Source organism: Cyprinodon variegatus, unplaced genomic scaffold (genome assembly GCF_000732505.1).
Source record: "Cyprinodon variegatus isolate N-32 unplaced genomic scaffold, C_variegatus-1.0 Scaffold14, whole genome shotgun sequence".
Taxonomy (NCBI): Eukaryota; Metazoa; Chordata; class Actinopteri; order Cyprinodontiformes; family Cyprinodontidae; genus Cyprinodon; species Cyprinodon variegatus.
Genome location: NW_015150467.1, coordinates 1,027,062 through 1,047,548, shown reverse-complemented (window position 1 = coordinate 1,047,548; position 20,487 = coordinate 1,027,062). Strand labels below are relative to the sequence as shown.

The 20,487-nt window shown below is 36.8% G+C and overlaps 2 protein-coding genes and 1 long non-coding RNA gene across 4 annotated transcripts; 2 read left to right on the top strand and 1 right to left on the bottom strand.

Annotated features, from left to right (window-relative positions):
* Positions 1–534: 534 nt before the first annotated feature.
* Positions 535–2,356, top strand: LOC107090068. The gene is made up of 3 exons (XR_001481463.1): positions 535–630; positions 1,951–2,087; positions 2,234–2,356. It is a non-coding gene; the product is annotated as an uncharacterized LOC107090068 (long non-coding RNA).
* A 1,046-nt stretch (positions 2,357–3,402) lies between these two features.
* Positions 3,403–13,266, top strand: paf1 (PAF1 homolog, Paf1/RNA polymerase II complex component). Of its 2 annotated transcripts, none has more exons than XM_015383723.1 (14): positions 3,403–3,649; positions 6,800–6,829; positions 6,902–6,994; positions 7,075–7,196; positions 7,298–7,364; positions 7,453–7,554; positions 7,658–7,763; positions 9,528–9,596; positions 9,711–9,814; positions 9,902–10,018; positions 11,093–11,221; positions 11,308–11,413; positions 12,401–12,485; positions 12,599–13,014. In XM_015383723.1, the coding sequence occupies exons 1-14, from the start codon at positions 3,603–3,605 to the stop codon at positions 13,012–13,014; spliced, it is 1,593 nt and encodes a 530-aa protein (XP_015239209.1). In that variant the 5' UTR covers positions 3,403–3,602. The 2 variants fall into 2 exon arrangements, with proteins under 2 accessions (XP_015239209.1, XP_015239201.1); XM_015383715.1 differs by having other exon boundaries at positions 3,404–3,649; positions 6,797–6,829; positions 12,599–13,266.
* On the bottom strand, positions 13,227–18,420 carry LOC107090391 (glia maturation factor gamma-like). Its single transcript, XM_015383738.1, has 7 exons — positions 18,337–18,420; positions 17,960–18,056; positions 17,801–17,850; positions 17,397–17,446; positions 17,054–17,136; positions 15,765–15,838; positions 13,227–13,810 (listed from the first exon to the last, which is right to left on the bottom strand). The coding sequence occupies exons 1-7, from the start codon at positions 18,337–18,339 to the stop codon at positions 13,739–13,741; spliced, it is 429 nt and encodes a 142-aa protein (XP_015239224.1). The 5' UTR covers positions 18,340–18,420; the 3' UTR covers positions 13,227–13,738.
* Between the last annotated feature and the right edge of the window lie 2,067 nt (positions 18,421–20,487).

Below are 20,487 nucleotides of genomic sequence, written 5' to 3'. Positions count from 1 at the left end.
TGATCATTCTCCCTGGTGCATTTAGGGTGCAGCAGTCTGTCACTGAAGGAGCTCTCCCGTTCTGCAACAGCTTAATGCATGGGGTAGAAACATTATCAAAATGGGGATGTTAATTTAGTTAGGGTGCTAGATTGATTTGATTGATACTTTGATTCAGTTTAAATAAACATGGGGTTCAATCATAATGTATAACTTTATACGTAATTATGTGATAAATCATCCTGCATATATGTATGGTTTAACATTTAGAAATTTCAAAGTTAATTCTTCTCTTTTTTAATTTTTCATTAGTGTAACCCCAAAATCAGAAAAAAAATAATAAATTAAATACGACATTGTTCTTGAAAATTCTTAAAAACTTATAACGTTCGCTTTTCAAGTAGTAATATAAAAATGAAAAAAAAAAGAAATAAATAAAATACTTTTAGAGATGTTGTTGTAAACATCCTGCTTGGTGCGGGCCCCTTTAAAGTGGGCTGACAGACCCACTGGGTTCTAAGCTTCACCGCCATCCAATCAGATCGGCCCATAAGCGGAAATGCGTCTGACGTAAAATGTGACGATCGCTGTAAACAACAGCAAACGAGCTAGCTTGTAAAAGTTATGCAGTCTCAACAGTGTTTGATCTGAGTAAGTATTCAGATTTAAATACAAAGAATGGTGGGCTTGTTGAAGCCAGATACCGACTTATCTTGAATATGCATTTGATGAATACTGTGACTTTAAAAGATACCGAATCTGTTTGCTCTTGCTAACGTTACACATGGTTATATGTTTGAAATGTGCAATGCCGCACAGAATTACCTCTTAAAAACGCAAAGACTGGGGAATCAAAGTGTTTTTCATACTGAGCGTTTAAAGTATTGCTTATTTTTATTATTTATTTGTATCTGTTTGGAGCCACGCTAGCCAACATTGTTATGCAGCCCATTAATGTTGCTATTATGAATATTCAGGCAGAAACCTTAAACTTATGGGGGATATTTGCAAGCAGACCTAATATTGATTCTGTGGCTAATGCTATGGATAAAATCTCTCAAACATATCAATATAATGAACACAAGGCTGATTGCATTTGGGAGATCAAGATTTACATACTGATTAACTACATTTTATTACACTAGTTAAAAAAGAAAGTTCAAAGTTCACCCATCTATTCATTGTCTTTTCTTTACAAGGATGCAGAATCAATTCTATTGTCATTGTAAAGGCCTGACCTGCTTCTGAGGGCTTTTAATGACTCTCCTACACGTCAAGATCCTTTTAACATAAAAGGAAACAAGTTGTCTCTGGGAAAGGTTTTCTCTTTTTATTTATTTCTGCTGAGTCTTTTTTTTTCTTAACAGCTCCAAAGTCTTGCCCATGTCATATGAACAATCTCCACACTATCCCCCCTTAATGTGCTGAGAAAGGATGTCACTTTTCCGCCCTCGGGAATCAAAGATTTCCCTCATTTATTTAGGAGATGTTGAGGAGCAGTTTGTCCCCCCATGCAGCAAACTGACGGACACTCCGCCTCCTTCTATCTCCAGCAGTCATTGGACGAGAGTAGGGCTACACCCTGGACAGGTTGCCAGTTCATCACTTGGCAACACAGATAAACAAAGGGCAAACACCAATATTTTATGTGTTTATAGTTTTTTTTATTTTTTTTTAAGGCTGGTGCACAGCAAAGAGATGATAAAAAAAAAAAATCAACCCAGGTACTTGATTGTTTGGACCTAATATTCAACTAATGTTCTGTGTAGGATTTCAAAGAGTCATAAGATGTTGCCTCTGTTAGGAAAAGAGATATGTTATGTTCTTTTTTTTCTTTAAGAGTCTGACATTATATTTTAAATCTGAAAAAAAAAAACAATGAAATTTTAGTGGTGTTTTGTCCAAGCTGATTTCTATCAAGCGGAATCACATTTTTTTATGTGGGTTTATATTGATCTGTTTTTCTTACAGAGCTCAATTATGTTGTGTGAAATCCTTCTGTCATCGCTATGGTTCCTTTTTGTGATCTTCTGGGCCGAGACAATAAGTATATGGCTGTTTTTGTCGATGTTTTACCAGGATCAGGCATTTTATCACTGGGGAGATGGGTAAGAGTTTTTTTTTTTTTTTTTCATTTAACTGTTTTTTTACCCTTGAAAACGTACAAATGTTAAAAAAAAAATTGAGGTCTTCCAACTATTTAAATCAGTTAACTGAAAATAAGCTGGTTCTAAATGTACATTTGATTTTTCAGGCAGTTTGGAGATCCTGGGCAGATGATTTACGTGTTGAGCAGGTGGGATGTTCCAGCTCTTGATTATTGAACTTATGAATCTAATAAATAAATATTAAGCTGTTACAACCATTTCTTCAAGCTCTAAATGTATTTATTTTTTCAGAGTTGAAAACCCACAGACCTGAGATGGAAACGTGTCGAGAGATTCGAAGAATACTTTTAATGAAGCGCTGCTGCTACCATGCGACTGAAAAGCTAAAGAATAAAACCAACTACTCATCTTCTTTTCTGTTCACTTTTACCATATTGTCAACAGCCCCACGTAAATCGTGAGAAGGGAAGTTCAACTTTAGTCAAAGTGCAACTACAGTTCATGGCATCCTCCACTACAAATTATTCTGAGGAGCAGAATAGAATATATAAATAAAATATGCAATCTTGGTTCTCATATGAGCTAAATGAAACTTTATTTTTTTCTCCCTCAATATTGCACTTGCACTGAGATGATTTCTGTGTTTAACCAACTCTATGCGGCCACTGCTTCCTTTTTGCAGCCGCGTCTCTATTTTCAGGTAACAGATTGCATAAAATCTGATGTTTAGGTTGATCTATTTTTTATCCAACTTTTAAACTTATCTTTTTTTAACATTGGACTTGATTGAATGGTATTTTTGCAATCTAATGAGATTTTATATTTTGAATTAGTACTATTAGCAGTATTTTTCTCAGTTTCAACTGAAAAGCAGTAGAAATGAACCAGTTCTCTGAATTTAAAGGTTCCCCTGAAAAACATCCCTCAATTGTCTTTTTATACTTATGGACTTTATTGCATCTGGGTTTTACGCTGCTGTCATCTTTCAGTTGATATGAAAAAAAATTGCATCTTGTATGATATCAGATGTGACTTATCCACTTGTTGATAAATGTCTTTATGTAAAGCAGAACCATACCAGTAGATTGTTTTATTTTTTTTCTCAAATCTAAATGTGTATCACATTTTCCCTTGAATAGCAGCATATTTTAGTAGATTTGTTTTTTTTTTGTTTTTTTGTATCTTTGACAAACAATGTTTGTGTTCTGTATATTAAGTTAATAAACAAAAAGATGCTGAACCTTTGGTGTCAACGTTACAGTGTGTACCACTCCGAGACAGCAGGTGGCGCTCGCGGCAAACAGAATCCTCCAATTCGGAGCTGTTGTTTCCTGTTTCGACTTGGAGGAAATAAAAATGTGTTGTGCGATGCTTTGTTTGTAGCAATATTTACCTAACGGTCGTTGAAGTGAAGGTTTTCAATTGACATCGATCGGGTCTTCGTCAGCTATTTCCATAAACGTGCGGCTTTGTTTTGAGCTGTAAAGGTTATTTTATTTTTATTTGATCGTAAACATGGCTCCAACGATCCAAACTCAAGCTCAACGGGAAGACGGGCACAGGTAAACCGCCACATTTTGTTTGCTTTTTCAGCACGATTCCCCTTAAAGTATTCAGTCCAAAACGAACGAATAGACGTTAAAGTTTCATGTTAGCCAATTACGAACAACATAAACTACTTAGAACAAGCAAACTGGCAGAATTAATCGAGCTGTTATGGCTCTAAACGTTTAGCATGATCCGTATGACGTTAAAGGGATAATGCTCAATATTAGGAATGGTTGCAACATATTAACGGCTTTATTTTTGCACACTTTACAGGTTTTAACAGTGCTACAGGACAATCAATGGGCAGAAAAATGTATTAACGTTCGGAAAAAGATCAATATTCGTTTTATTAGTTTGGCAAACATGCTTAAAAAATGTCTGGAATGAATTAATTGAACTCCATGTAAATTAAAGGGGCTACTTACACAACACATGTCATCTCAAGGCACTTTACAGTTCACCAGATCATGCTGTCAAATTGATTTAAAGTTTTCTATCTAAGGAAAACCAGTTGATTTCATTGATTCTGATGCAATCCCTCACATTAAGCATGCTTGTGGCGACAGTGGGGAGGAAAAACTCCCTTTTAACTGGAAGAAACCTCCAGCAGAACCAGGCTCAGTGTGAGCGGCCATCTGCTGAGGCCGCCTGGGGTTTAAGGAGACGGAAGCAGAGGGTTACTGCCAAAATATAATGTACCATTAATTTGCCATTGTTGGTAACTTGGATATAAACACTACTTTGCGGCCAAAAATAATATTGTTCTGCAGAGTCCACCTCTGTTAATTAGGGGTGTAAATAATAATCCTTTTGTAGCGATGCATCAATCCAACAGCTGACGATCCGATGCATCAACACGTCCGCAAGAGTATCGATTCATGTTTTCTTTTTTCTATTTTAATCTATTGGCTCCTGGATGTAATTCTGAACCGTACTTCTGCTGCCATGGTGCTAAGCATATTTTGAGCTCCTACCTCGCTTCCGTTAGCCACTACCTTCTTTCCGCTTGCAGTATTTTTGATGCAAGGCCTTTCAGAATCTATAACGCAGGGGCATTATTATTTCTCAGTGAATGAGATTTTAATAGGAATAGGTGGAGTACAACTTTTCTACTTCCGTTAGTTAATGTTTCTCAAATAAAATGCAGAACGATATTACAGCTTTCATTTATTTATATATCTCAAATTTGAAACGGTGTCTAGCCTGTAAGGAAAAAAATAAAATTACCAATTAATCGAAACGAATCACGGTTTATTCTAGAGTATTGAAAATAATCGAACCGTTGGGTCAGGAAATTGATACTGAATCGAATCGCAAAGATGGGTGTGATTTACACCCCTACTGTTAATACTAGTGATCTAATGTGGCCTACTGATTGTGATGTTACTTACTGTAAATTAAAGAATAAAAAAGTTACAAACTTAGTAAGCAACTTTAAAAAGTAACAAAAAAATAAATAAATCTGTGCCTGTATCAGCATTATTGTTCTGCAGGGTTTTGTTGTATCAAATGTGTTTTTTTTTTTTCACAATTTTTTTGCACAAGTAAAGTAATAAAATTAGAAAACAAAAAAAGGCTTTTCAGAATTGAGATATTAGCCTGCTGATAACAGTGTTCTCCTTCAATAGGTATCAGAGTTGTATGTGTGTATATGTAACTTTTTTTTTCTTGCAGAGCTTTATAATGTTGTGCAGTACATATATTGTTAGGGCTGTTCCTACATGATTTACTGCATCAATGGAGAGAGTAGCTGTTTAAGTATGTGAATACTTTAGACACTGTGGGCAGGAGTGGGAGATGAAGTAGTCAACAGTAGTACTTGAGTAAAAGTATTAATGTACTAATATAGCGCCTTTTTTGTCAGGAGACTTGACCAAAGCACTTTACACTACATTCACGCACACACTCACACACTGATGGTGGCAAACTACATTGTAGTCACTGCTGCCCTGGGGCTCACTGAGAGAAGCGAGGCTGCCGTACACTGGCGCCACCGGGTCCTCTGACCACCATCAGTAGACAATGCAGGTGAAGTGCCCTGCCCAAGGACACAACGACACTGAAAGCTGGACGGGCTTGAACTGATAACCCTCCAGTTGCAGGGTAAATCCCTACATCCGATGCCGCTGTCGTGTGTAGGAGTAGTCATTTTTGAAAAAAAATTTAGTATTCAAAATTTCTTAAGTATTCAAAAAAAAGTATCCTGCTGCAGTAGGGGAGAATGACTATGAGGCTGTGAAGCAAGGAGTCGCCACCTTAGCTGACGAGGGTTTGGATTCCACTCTTGTGAGCAGACCTCTACAACGCCAGAATCCTCTTTGGCAAGAGGATGAAGTAGGTGGGGCTGAGAACATTGTTGCTGGTGAGAATGAGAGCACAGATGCTAAAGGCACTGGAGAGGAGCCTTCTGTCTCCAGGAGGGAGATTGCTCATATGGATCTTTGTTTTTTTTTTTTTTGGGTGACTGCAGTTCCAGTAGCTGGCTTCTCCTCTTCCTGTGGAAGATATGAAGAGATCCGTTTGTCTGTAACTGGATCTTGATACAACGGGAAGCAGATGTCAGAACCCTCGATGGTGGAGCTGAGCCCCACAGGCTGGTTGCAGAATCACCACCAGCTTGGATTCCTCTTTGTCTTAATTTCTTCAGCAGCAGAGATCCCCAGATCTTCTCTAAATTCTCTCACACATGATACCCTGTGCTGCTGAATCCATAAGTCTGGGTCTATGAGCATAACTCCTGAACAGAATACGCATGCCAGTGATTGGTTCATATTGCCCAGGTTATTCTGTCAGGCCCTTATCCATAGAGAACCTGATATTCATGACTTAACTTATGTAGCACCTTCAACTTTGCAGCACTGTTATCTATCCAAGACTTTTTAACAGCGTGGTAGCACCCTAATGTCTCCCCAAAGGTTCAGTCCATCCCCAGAATCTTATTGCAGCAGATTTGATTAATGTGTTTTACATAATTGATATATTAATGTTCTAAAATCTTGATAGGAAGTCAGTCATATAGCGACCTTCCTTCTAAGCTTTGAGTGTCTATCGTTAAAATCTTATAAAGTCACCAATGGCAATGATTCTTTGTCATAATCATTGATTTGCTCAATCCATCATAGATCATAACATTTCTAAATACTTGTTTTTGCTTTGTCTAGCAGGCCATCTTCCCACAGAACTGTGCCAGAGAGGTAAGCAGATAAATCATTTAGCAATTAATACATTTACCTATGAGTTCAGTCATACATGTTGATCTGTCACAGGTCAGGAATCGTCTGCAGAGTGAAGTACTGTAACAGCTTGCCCGACATCCCGTTTGATCCCAAATTCATCACTTATCCCTTCGATCAGCACAGGTGAGCTCATTTATCCACTCATTTCCCTCTCTGTTAAATCCAGCCTCTCCAACAGCTGAGGTATTGCTTCTGCTTGGCAGGTTTGTTCAATATAAAGCTACTTCTCTTGAGAAACAGCATAAACATGAGCTCTTGACTGAGCCAGATCTCGGTGTCACCATCGACCTCATCAACCCTGATACTTACCGTATCGATCCCAACAGTAAGTTGAGTTGAAGGGGGCGCTTGAGTGAATTATTCATCCTTCATAACTTCTTGAAATATCTTAAATTTAAATGTAAAACAAGCACTTTAAATTCTCAGTTCTTTTGGACCCTGCTGATGAAAAACTGTTGGAAGAGGACACCCTGCCTCCATCTAGTTCCAAAAGGTAAGAATCATTGACTAAGGGGATAAATGTTTAACCTTTTACAAAATATAAAAAAAAAATAACATTCCTTTTCTATTTTTTCTTTAAGGTCACAACAACATGCCAAGGTTGTGCCGTGGATGAGGAAAACAGAATATATTTCCACAGAGTTTAACAGATACGGTGTTTCCAATGAGAAAGTGGAAGTCAAGTAAGTTTGATCTTTTCCACAAAGGAAAAGTATAGAGGTGTGTTTGTGTTACCTTCAGGTTAGACTTGTTAGAGTTTATGACGGATTTATGTTTTGTGTTCAGGATTGGAGTGTCTGTCAAACAGCAGTTTACAGAAGAAGAGATCTACAAAGACAGAGACAGTCAGATTTCTGCCATTGAGAAGACATTTGAAGATGCACAGAAATCGGTGAGTGGACATGTTTTAGGCTTCGAAAATGTTTATAGCCAAAACAGATTAGAACCAATCACATAACGTTGAATGTGATGTAAAAACATTTTATTTTGATAAGAAATCTCTAACTACCTGCAAATCTCTTGCAGGTAGTTAGAGATTAGAGATCAAAGATGTATCCTGCTCAGTTTGGATATAATAAAGAGCATCAATAAACATTGATCTGACTTATCATTACAGAAATGCTCTGTTCCGTTATGGCTAATTCTGGTGCATGTGTAAACTCCCATGTTGTGATCGGTCTTCTCTGTTTTTAGACCAGAGAGTCTCAAAAGACTGAATTATGCCCTGTGTAAGTCAGTCTGGCTGGCCAGGCTAAGAGCAAACACTCATGCAAGATGTCAGAAAAAAGAAAAAAACAACAGAATTCACCTCTTTTTTTATGATTTGAGACAAATACCCCTTATATGCTACGCTTTTGAAACCCAGCCGAGAACGGTCTGAGACCGGTAACTAGGATAAGTGAGTGTAAATGGAACGTAACTGAACTGGACCATGCCATACAGAATTAAACTGTGCTAAATCTAGTACTAGTTTAACAGTAGGGTTCGACACGGTTCAGTTGTGTCTCGATAACAAAGAGCATGTGAGCAGACCGCGTCATCTCCTATTTACAGTCAGCTGACTCATTTCACGGGTTTACCGGCGTGCCTGGCTTTGTAATTCACAGATCTCTTCACATTTTCACAACACGAACTTCTTCTCAGCCTATTAGCAATAAATGGCATCAAAAGAGCGTGGTGCGTCTCGGATGATGCCGAGACCGCGGCTCTCATTTAAATTTGGGCAGAGGACGCTATCTAAGCACATAAGTTCCTGAATGTTATGGGTCCCAACATTTTTGTTTGCTTAATTCCCTCCTTAAGAGCTGTAGTATCGTGGACATGCGATAGGAGGTGTGGAACCATGCTATCATGATGTGTAAATGGTCGTAAGAACCAAGCTCGGCACGGTTACCTGATTCCAGCTCAGTCCGAACTCTGAACGTATCATTTCAGAGGGGTAGTGTAAATTGGGCAAGATCCTCTATTTCAAAACACAAAAATATTCCAGCATTAAGATGTTAGGTGTTTTAATTTCTGCTCCGGTTCTGACCAGCGTTGTTACTCAGATCCTTCTGTAACAGATATTTAAGCAGAATAGCACGCAGAGTATTAGGCAGGCATCAGAGATTCATCTTTTCCATATATTTTTTCCATATATTACTTATGATTGTTTAACTACACTACAGCGATGAAGCAGTTGTACAATGTTTAAGGGCACCACCGTTCATGCCTTCACATCTCTTTTAAGTCAGTTTTCTGTTCTTCTCTTACCAAAACATGCTGATTGATTCTAATAACTCTTCAGGCTAATGCTACCTACATGGTGGATAGAAGGAACGTTAAAATACAATCAGCTAAGCTATTATAGTTGTAGCTAACCGTTGTTTCCATTTCCTTGAACTGTTGTTTGTTTCCTTGAAGTCAACTATATTTTATTTCCCTAATTCTGATGCAAAAAGTTGAATTGAGAGACTTCTTTTTGGTGAGGGAGGATACATCTTGGACCCTGCAAAGAAGAAACAGCACTCCCTCCATACTTTTTCTATGTATACATTAAGTAGAAATACAGTTAACCTGTTTCTATTTTAAAAGTTAATTTTTTTTCAAGAAGGCAGACATGTTTAGCTGTGGTTTATTTTTAAGGAGAAAATGTGTTGTTGCTTTTCCTTTGCAGATCACACAGCACTACAGTAAACCCAGAGTCACCCCTGTGGAGGTCTTGCCTGTGTTTCCTGACTTTAAGGTAGGCTCACTGCTCAGTGAACAGTTACAGATGTTATCTTATATTGGCACAAGGAAAAATAAAAAAATAAAAAATCCAGCTTTGATTAATGAGTCTCATACATTTTCCTTCCAGATGTGGATCAACCCTTGTGCTCAGGTCATCTTTGACTCTGACCCTGCTCCTAAAGACATATCAGGGCCAGCAGGTGTTGAAATGATGTCTCAGGCCATGATCAGGTAACTGATGACAAGTTTCTTTGAGCTTAATCTTGACTAAAAGCTCTATTTTTCTGTTAACCTTTATGTAATGTGTGTTTACTACAGAGGAATGATGGACGAGGAGGGAAATCAGTTTGTGGCCTACTTCCTGCCAAATGAGGAAACACTTCGCAAACGGAAGAGAGACTGTGAAGAGGGATTGGATTATATGCCTGAGGACCTGTAAGTAAACGTTTGACTGTGGGGATGGGCAATAAAATGATTTCTATTTATATTGTGATAGAAACTTGATCAGTATCTATCGTAAATACATCTAATAGAAAGATCTGTTATTTCAGTGAATTCTTTTCGCCAAAGTCATGAATCGATTAAATTTTTATTCATACAGTTCTAAAACCTGTCATATTAAACACAAAGTGCAACTTGTAAATCGGACAGTTTAAACTTGAGATGTGAACAAAGCTGTCTCAAAAGTGCAAACTTGTTTGTGAAAAGTGAAAAAGTGCAGCCTCACTCGAGCAAGCAGATGTGACACAGCAGACATTCATGAACTGCATTATCTCCACTGCACAAACCATATGTGCAGCGTTGTCTGTAACAACTACAGGGTGTTTTCTGGTCAGCCCCCATTTGTTAATGTCTTCAGTCAACCTATTGACTGTATTTGCAGCCGTCTGGCTTGAAGTAATCTTGAGTGCATCTTTCCTGCTCATTTGAATGTGAACGTCACTATAAAATGAAACGATTTTGCAAAAATGTAAAGGAATCTTTTACCCAGCCCTATTCTGGGGGTGTAGGGAGAGGGGGGGTCTTAGCCCAGGGGTCATCAGCCTTTTTAAGGTTTAGCATTTCATGGGTACTGAGTCATAGGAAGAGCTACCAGTGTTGACCTACGAACTGGAAGGATTAGCGTTCACCTAAACCTTATGCATAATAAACATTTTATTTATTCTTTTCACTTAAATTTTAGTAGATATTTTCATTTTGATAAATGCAGTTGTTGCCAATTCAATTGTTATCAAAAAACCAGAGCAACAGAATAAAGTGAAATTTCAAACTAAGCCCACTGGGGCGTTGTGCTATTTTCAGAAGACGCTGAAGCTTAAAAAAGTGAAGTTTACAATTTTAATGTAGCCTATCAAATAAGTAAAGAAAAAATAATTATCTATGTTAACTAATATGAAAGGCTAATACGTACATTTATAGCCTCCACGCTTATATGTATATAACTTGTTTTTGCAGCTTATGCGTAAATGCCAAAAGTAATAAAAATACGTCTTTCTTTTATTCTTCCAGGTATGATTACAAGATTGCCAGGGAATACAACTGGAACGTCAAGAACAAAGCCAGCAAAGGTTATGAGGAGAACTACTTCTTCATCTTTAGAGATGGCGACGGTGTTTACTACAATGAACTGGAGACTAGGTAAACACCTATACAATGATTATCCAATTCCACAAAAAAGATTAATGGTTTGTTTGATTCCTCATTAAAATCTTTTTGACCTGTAGGGTACGCTTGAGCAAGAGGAGAGCCAAGGCTGGAGCACAGTCCACCACCAACGCGGTGCTGGTGTGTAAGCACAGAGATATGAATGAGAAGGAGCTGGAGGCCCAGGTCAGTCACTGCTCTTTATTTATGTGTGTCTGAGCACACGTTTGGCGTAGAAGCTGTGTTTGGGAACCATTTACTGCTAAAGAGTTTAATGACAAATGTCTGGGCTTCAAAGCATATATCAAGATGTTGTATTTGAGCTTGTAGCCCAAAATAATTAAGTTTGTAATAAGTTAAGACATCAAGAATAATTATTATGATCCTTTCAAGCCCTTGAATTTCTCCAATTAATTGTGATCAGATTTGAAATGATTTGGCTGTTCACTATGGTGTCTGTCACACCATTCATACTTTACAGATTGACCCATATAGAAGATCTTTAAGGGATCTGTTACCTGCCTTATACTTGTTGTCTTTATCCTCAGAAACACATTTTATTACTTTCTCTATTTTTGTAAAGGCTTGTAAAGGTAAACAATGAAAGGACTTTTGTTCTTACAAGCATAGACCCAGCTGAATAGCGTTTAAGAATTAGACTCTGCCCCTACTGCAAGTTGATGAAACAACAGGCTGGTTCAATCTGCAGTGCCATCTGCTGTCTAAAACAGGAGCTGTATTGAATGCCCTGTATAAGCTGCCCATACTGTTTAACATCTGGTCCACAGAAATATAACACAAAGATTGCTTACTTATACCGTTTGCTTTGCTAATTAACAGCCGCAAATCAATTAAAAAACATTTAAATTACAGGAGTCCAAATTGTCTCTATTGTCATTCTAGTTTATGATTGATTTTATGATGTTGTTTTTATATGTCTTATTGTACTGCTGCCCCTTGGCCAGGTCTCCTCGAAAAAGAGATTTTATCTCAAGGGACTTCCTGGTAAAATAAAGGTTAAATAAAATAAAAATAAAATAAATTCTTAAATTTATTACCTGAATAAAAAATAATTATATAAAAAAAAATATTTTTATTTATTTACTGTATGTATCCTACATCGAAGTGTTTAGTTTTCTGTTAGCTCACTGATGATTTTGTTTTATATTTCAGGAGGCACGTAAAGCTCAGCTGGAGAACCATGAGCCAGAAGATGAGGAAGAAGACATGGACATGGACAAAGACATGCAGGATTCTGGTAAGTTCTTTCAAAAGGAACATCTTTATGTTCATCTTTGTTTTCATTAGCAGTAAAAACTGAAGTATTACTAGAATGTGTTTGTCAAATGGATCTATCAACTGTTTTTCCAGGTGAAGAGAAAGAGAAGGGCAGCGGCAGCGAGGCGGAGAACTCTGGCAGCGAATCTGAGAGGGAAGAGGAAGACCAGGAGCAGAGCGGAGAAGAAGAGGAAGAGGAGGAGGACAGAGAGAAGAGGCGGAGGAAGCCAAGTGGCAGTGGAAGTGAGAGTGGCGAAGAGAGGACCAGAGAGCTGCGAGATGAAGTGGAGATCTTTGGGAGTGACGACGACAGCGACGACAACGAGCCCAAGAACTCGGCCCGGAGCAGCGGGGAGGAGGGCAGTGGAAGTGAGGATGAAGCAGAGAACAACAGGAGCCACAGCGCCTCTCCAGCACACAGCGACCGCAGCAGTGACCACTCAGAGACCCATGCTCAAAGTGGAAGTGAGAGGGGATCGGACTCCTCTGAAGCCAGCGACAGTGAATAAGATCTGCAGTCTGCTTAGACTCCATCCCCGGCTCAAAATGTTGACCTTCTCACCCCGTCAGTAAACCTATGACGTTGTCAACAGCTGGAGCTTCTTCATAACAGCAAATGTGTGCAGAATGCTCTTTGCATTGGAACTTAATCCATCCTTTTTAGTCAAGTTTTTATTTGATGATTTGTATCCCGGTGTAGTAGATGTTTTATTTTATTTTATTTTTTTTCATCACTTGTTAAAATCATGGGGAAAAAAAATCTTTGTTCTCTTTATGTATCACCAATTATACTGGTATAGCTTTTGAAATGGATAATAAATCACTGGTTACGTTTGGATAAAAGACTTGATTCATTTTCAAATATTTGTTGCATCGTAGAAGCTTAATAATTTACTTCAATTATCTTTAAATTACAAAATTACAATGATAAATGTTAATGTTGGGCAGTACACAGACCTCTGGTAACAACCTGTAGATTCAAAACACTAGAGTCGCCTGCCAGTGTTGGGGGAAAAAACAGCAATTTTCAGAAAATAAAATAAGCATTACTTTTATTTAAACTTGTTTAAATAAAGGATAAAAGGTAACAGGTCAGGTCTAAAATGCCTTGCAAGCCAAAACTGCAGCAAAGAGTAAATATTTTATCATCAAAAATAACAAAAAAGGAAATCAAATTAATTGTCTTGTTTAGAAATGGAAAAACTTGGTTTGAAAACTGGAGGAGATGCAGTTTCAGCGGAAAAATGACAGCTGGTTCTTGAGCCACTCTTCTGTCAGGTCATCAGCATTTCTGGTTTCAAAGACCTGACAGAATAAAATGGATGCTATTAATACATTAAGTCTTAACACATATAAAAAAATATAGCATAAAATGGTCTAAATCATGTACATATTCTGTATTTTAAATGCTGTTTAAATGACAACAAAATTCTTTCAATTTGACATACACGTGGAGAACATTGTTGGTGGTCATTTAATGAAAGGAAAAACCCACCATATCCATAGAAATAACTTGAATGGCGAACATAAAATCTACAAAATCAAAATTCAGACATTGCTTTACAATGCTAATGCTTCAGCAGAAGGAAAAAGAAAAATGCATGAAACAGACCTGGACAAAAATGATGCAAAACCTTATAAGGCTATCACTGCAATCAAATATTCCTGTTACTGTCAGTGAGACTTCTGCTCTTCTCAGCAGGTATTTTGACCCATTCCTCATGAGCAAACTGCTTTGAAGGGCTTCTTTTCCAGACGGCATGTTTCAGCTCTTTTCATATCATCAATAGGATTTAGGTCAGGGCTCATAGAAGAACATGTCAGAATACTGTAGTCCCAATATTTTCCTCTTAACCATTACTGGATGTTTTTGTATGTGTGTTTTTGACTAGGTTGTCTAAGACCAAGCTTTCTGATAGTGGGCAGCACATTTCTCTTTAGAATTTTTGATAGTCTTGAGAATACATTGTAAGCTGCGGAAATTCAAGACAACCTGTGTCGGATGAAGCAAAGCAGCCCCAGAACATAAAGGAGTCTCCTTCATCCTTCTCAGTAGAGACAGCATACTTTTCTTGATATGCTTCATTTTTTCCATTAAAGTCCTGATAGAAAGCTTTATTTTTGTCTCATCTGTCCATAGAACATTCTCCCAGAAGCTTTGTGGCTTTATTACATCTCGTTTGGGAGATTTCAGTGTGGCTTTTTAATGGTTTGCTTTAAATGAGGGTAAATGAGTCTCCCATTAAATCCACTTTGGCTCAAACGACGGATGGTGTAATCCCACACTGATGTTCCTTAAGCTTGAAGTTCCCCTTTAATCTCTTTTACAAGTTTTTCCTGGGCTTTTTTGTTACCATTCGTGTTATCTGTTTCTTTGGCTCGTCATTAATTTCCCTCCCTTTGGGACGTCCAGGGAGGTTGGCTACATTCCCATGGAGCAACTCTAGTCATAAGAGCATCCAGCTGCTTTGAGATGGTCTTATAGCCTTTACCTTCAACATGATTGTCTATTATTTCCTTTTATCTCTTCCTCTGGTCTGTGTTGAGTGTGGTACGCACCATGTCACAGACTAGTGACTAGCTGTATCCCTATAAATAGAACCACCGATTATAAGATTATAGTGGTGTGATGCTAATTAGTGGACACACCTTGATTTAATATGTCCCTTTGTTTACCAATATTTTCAGTCTTTTCTAGGGGTACTATCTAATTCATTAGTTTATGGATGTAGCTCCAATATTCATATTTATATTTATACACAACGTTTTACAGTCCCTAACTACTACTTTTTGCTTGTACATACACCTGTAATATTATGTATATCCTGTCTAGCACTTCTGGATAGATGCAAACCACATTTTGTTGCTTTGTACTCATGACAGTGCAATGACAATAAAGTTGAATTCTATTCTATTTTAAACCATTCTGTTGAAGCATTGTTCCAAATCAATGTCTGAGTTAAATTTGTTTGCTTTCATAGATTTTTTTTAATAACTTTTTTCAGATCCAAGTTATTTCTTTGACCATTGTGGGTCCTTTTCTTTTAACTAAACATGGATTACCAACAATTTTGTCCTTGCGTGTATATTTTAGTGTCAGAATAGCCAAATGTATGCATTTTAGTTTAGAATGTTTTATCCAATGTTTAAAAGAATGAAGAAATTATTAATTTTAATTAGCATTACATGACCTCCCATGACCATTGACATTACATGACAATGTACGGTAATTATAATTAGGTCAAAATGAACGTATTACCTTTGTGAGCTCCGCGGCTTGGACCAGTCGATTCTTGCTGCCTGCATACATCATTTGCTGCTCTGGCTTACACCCTGTAATATTAAAGAGGGTAGAAAAACAAACATATGTTGTATAAAATGTGTTTTTGTTGGGATTTTGTTTTGTAAACAAGTTATTCTGATTAGGCATGGTACCTAGCCACAACCAGATCTAATAATTGCCATCTGCCAATTATATCTAAAAAAATCACTTGAATAGAACCTGTTTGACAACATGGCTACTCAGTGGCACAGTGGGTAACACCGCTGCATTGCAGCAAGAAGGTTTCAGGTTGGATTCCCGGCCCGGGGCCTTTCTGCATGGACTTTGCATGTTCTCTCTGAGCATGCATGGGTTCTCTCCGGCTATTCCAGCTTCCTCCCACCATTCAAAAACTGTTAGGTTAATTGGCTTCTCTAAATTTGCCCAGTGATGGACTGGCAACCTGTCCAGGATGTACCCTGCCTCTTGCCCATAGACCGCTGGAGATAGGCACCAGCACCCCTCGTGACCCCATTTGGGATAAGCGTGATGGAAAATGGATGGATGCTTGACAACATGAAGTAGTGTAAAATATCCCAAAAGCAAAACATAAAACCCCAATCTAAAGAAAATCAAAATTAATGACTTATATCAGTTTGGAAAGCACTATACCGCAAAAAAAATCTAAATAAGAATTTTTTTTTTTGTAAATTAAGTGCTGTTTTTTTTTTATTGAGGAAGAAAGGGAGACACTTTACCAACGGAACAAGACAGTTTACATTTTAAAATAAGCATTGTCTTATTTCAAGTGCATATTATCTATTTATCTTATTTTAAGAGTAAAAATACTCATTCCATTGGCAAATCATCTTATTAACCTGGTGAAGCTAAGGGTAAATACACTTAATTGAAGACATTTTTACTTATTTCTAGATCGTTTTTGCAGTAATCATTTCAAAGACTTTGGGACTCCAGCGAACCTCACTGTGAACAGTTAATTAAAATATCACTGAATTGAAGAACATTTACTGTCTGTTTTTTAAATTGATGTTTTTTCTTCTTTCATATAAATATATAATTACACCTGCATGGGCAATTTTGTCTTACTATTTTTGAATTTTCTTGCTTTTTCATTACAAAAATCTAATAATAAAAAAAGTAGATGTTTTTGTAAATTTGTAAATTCCAACTCAGAATTCAATAAAGCTAGCCCTATTTTCATAGGACACATTTAAACTATAACAGTTTAGAGGCAAAGGTTGAGTTAAAAAGCTCTAATTACTTACCCATTGGGCTTGAGAAAATGAAACAGAGCGGATAAGACACCCTCCCATCGGCATGGATATATTTGTAGCTGTAGACAATATATGTGAGCTGTTGTCAAGGAGGATGAACTTTTTTTGTACAATTTAATGAATTATGCACATTTTTGATCTACCTCTCAGTTTTCATGTTGTTGCAGAGATTAAATCTTTTCCTAATATTAAAAAAGGTCTGGACTCAAACCAGCGAGCGTACCTTTGTGCTGGATTTTGCATATTGTGTCATAATCTGCGTCATTGTCACCAAATTCTAACTGTCTATGAAAGAGATGAAGACTAACGATGACTGGAAATTCAGTTAGGATATCTGGGTTGGCGCTCTGGCAGCTCGTCTCTCAGGTCATCCAATGAGATATCCTAGAAGATATTAGATGTGTTATTTCAAAGCAAAATAAATAAATGACTATCAGTTATTTTATTTGTTTCATTTACTTGTAATCAAAGATTACATCTTAAAAATTATTTCAAGCAGTTATATAACCAATAGAAAGGCCTTTATTGACATTATGGCAGTTTGATTCTTCTCATAAATTTTACTAGCTTTTTGCATATTTTTACAAGTATTGGATGATTTATCTTTGGTGATGATCTAAACACCTTTGAGTCTGGAAGGCCTTCTTCTCATAAACCATAATCCTTTGCTTCCTTCACAGATTCAAATCGGGGTTCTTAGATGGCTTTGATTACTTTTAAACATTACTTTGGACCTACCTCATATTCTTCTTCAAGGATAACAAGTTGTTTCTCCATGTCTATTTTCACTGAAATAAAGAAATTTGTTTTCATCTTTATGCATGTAAAAGAAAAACCTAATGTGCAAATTGATTTAAATTTCTTAAATGTTTAATTGTTCCAGAATGCAGTACTTACTTAGTATGGCTGCATTGTTGGTTTCTTTTCGGAATCTGAACTTTTTCAGTTTTTCTTTCAGACTGTCGTCCACTTCGCACACGACTAAAGAGCTCGACTGCAGATATATTGCAAAAAAAAAATGTGTATAATTAGAACTGCAATTCTAACTTTAATAAACATTTTTACCATTCTGACATGTTAAGAGCAGGAAGTGTTATGCTGCATGAGCAAGACTCTAGTTTCCTGTTTGAAAGTGGGAGATAAATCTTTGACTTGTCCATTACTGATAAAGTTAGCTGAAAATGTATCTTTTTTTATGTTAATGGATAGAATTTAAACAATTCCTTTAAAACTAAGCTGAAATAAAAACTAGTCATTGTGTCAGTTGCACATACCATTTTGAAAGGTTCCTGTCTTGTGTTACACCTTCTTGCTGAAACCGTTTGCTACAAATGGCTTCTCTCAGAATGTCAGGAGATCCTCCTTTATTTGGTGAAGAGAGGGCGGGCAGACAGCTAAGTTCTGTGGCAGGACTCTTTCCTCTTTTTACTGACACAAGAGCCCACTATTGCACAAGTAGTGCTGTGTGTTGTATATTTCTTTTTTTTTCTTTTTTTTTATAAAATGGAGATTAAAACAACCAAACAACCACAAAACAGAAATATTTTCCAATTTATCAGATTTATTTATTCATTTTTCTTTTTTTTCCTTTGTTCTCAAATCAGTCACCTTTTCATGCCACAGAGTTGTTTTGAGTTACTTTCACTTCTCAACTCCATGCAGATGATTTTGACGGAACATGTTTTGGTCACATGCCTTACGCCTTCCTTAGCTGGATCTGTTAACCACTCTAATTGATCATGACTCTTTTAAAGTTGCAAACCATTACCAACAAAAGAGTCAATCAGACTAAGAATCTATGGCTAAATGGAAAAACATTATATGTCCCAAAGATTAATTCCAGTACACTTTTGTTCAAAATATCTAAGGTGCAGATCAGTGATTAGGTAGAGTACCCAAAAATGGTACTTAAGTAAGTGTAACACTACTTCATCATATTTTCACTCCAGTAAAAGTAAAAAAAAGGTATTTGGTAAAAAGGCTTCTCAAGTACTGAGTAACTGATCTACTTACTACCCATGATTATAAAAAACGGATAAATATATTTTGAGTTATAAACCTTACAAAATCAATTGTCACAGTATGCAAGATCGTGTTAGGTTACAATATACTGTTTTCTGTATTGTCAATCAAACGCAGAAGATACGGCAGACACGGCATATAGAACTAAATAATAATTTAACCAATAAGCCTCCAGAAAAGAAGAATGTTAATCTCTCAATAGTGCATATTTGTTTAGAACAAGCTTGTTTTTTTAGTGAAGTTACTCACAATAGATAGTGTAATCAGAAAGTTTGCTTAAGTAGTAGCAGTGATATTGTATAATATTTTTTTGTCAAGTAAAACTAAAACGTACAATACTGTAAAACTACTCCTAAATGTAAAAATGTTCAACTGTAACTGAGTAAATGTTACTAGTTACTACCCAGATTAATCTATTATGCTGCAGGTGAAAGAATTGTAATAATTGTGAAACACCTGCTTCCACAGATGGTTATAGAATAGTTATTTTACTTATGATTTTTAATGAAAAGGGGATTTAGTATTTTATTACATTTCAACCACTTAAAAGACACAAGTATTCTCCACAAACATCATTTTGCCTATTGTGACTTGCAATGAAGGATCAAATTATTTAATGGTTACAGAAATAAGAAAGTGTGAAGTTTTATTAAATGCAAACAATTTGACAGATCCAATTTTGAGTCAATGGTTTCTCTGACATGATGAATTAAGTAAACTGCACACCACTTTTTGAAAGAACTGACAAATTTAAATGGAGAAGAGTTAGGGGTCAAGTACCAATCGCTATGGTAATCCCCAGTGTTCCTTTTGTGATCAATTGGCAAACTGAATGTCTCATAGGTTTGTTATTTGGAGCGTAGGACAAGGTGGTCATCAGAAAATTGCACATTTATTTATAAATATGTAATAAACTTAAACTATGTAAAGTTGTGAAGTTAAAATGTGGAATGAAAAAAGAAACTCTCATAAGTATTCAGTTTTTAAGTGAGCTCTGTTCCCAAGAACAATAAGAGATTGTTGAGAAGCTTTGTACTTCATAAAGTTGGGCATCCACCACTGCCATATGCTCCATCCAATAGTGTAAATATTGGTAAGCAGACACTGCAGTTGCTTAGGGGCCCACGACCTCTTAGGGGCCCCATGACTGACACCTGGTAGGCCTGCTTTGCAATTATGGACTAGGACGTCTCATTGCAGATGTAATGGTGCGGAAAAAATGCCGCTTAAGATCTACCTGATATTACAGTAACTGATTGTACCTTATTTATACACCAAGACCTGCCAGATTTCAACATAATGGTGAGCCGCTTAAACACGACACCAATAGCAAAGCAGGCAGTGGTACTTTTAATTACTATGTTAATAACTGTGTATAGTTCATTAGACGGCTGGTAATAATT

What these genes read in the sequence shown, in the direction of transcription:
- LOC107090391 (XM_015383738.1), bottom strand. An exon ending in CAACAATGCAGCCATACTAA is followed by an intron (nt 17,851 to 17,959) that starts GTAAGTACTGCA and finishes TCTTTATTTCAG; the next exon opens with TGAAAATAGACATGGAGAAA. An exon ending in TCCTTGAAGAAGAATATGAG is followed by an intron (nt 17,447 to 17,800) that starts GTAGGTCCAAAG and finishes AATATCTTCTAG; the next exon opens with GATATCTCATTGGATGACCT.
- paf1 (XM_015383715.1), top strand. Translation starts at nt 3,603, where the DNA reads ATGGCTCCAACGATCCAAACTCAAGCTCAACGGGAAGACGGGCACAG. An exon ending in AATGAGAAAGTGGAAGTCAA is followed by an intron (nt 7,555 to 7,657) that starts GTAAGTTTGATC and finishes TTTTGTGTTCAG; the next exon opens with GATTGGAGTGTCTGTCAAAC. An exon ending in GATTATATGCCTGAGGACCT is followed by an intron (nt 10,019 to 11,092) that starts GTAAGTAAACGT and finishes TTATTCTTCCAG; the next exon opens with GTATGATTACAAGATTGCCA.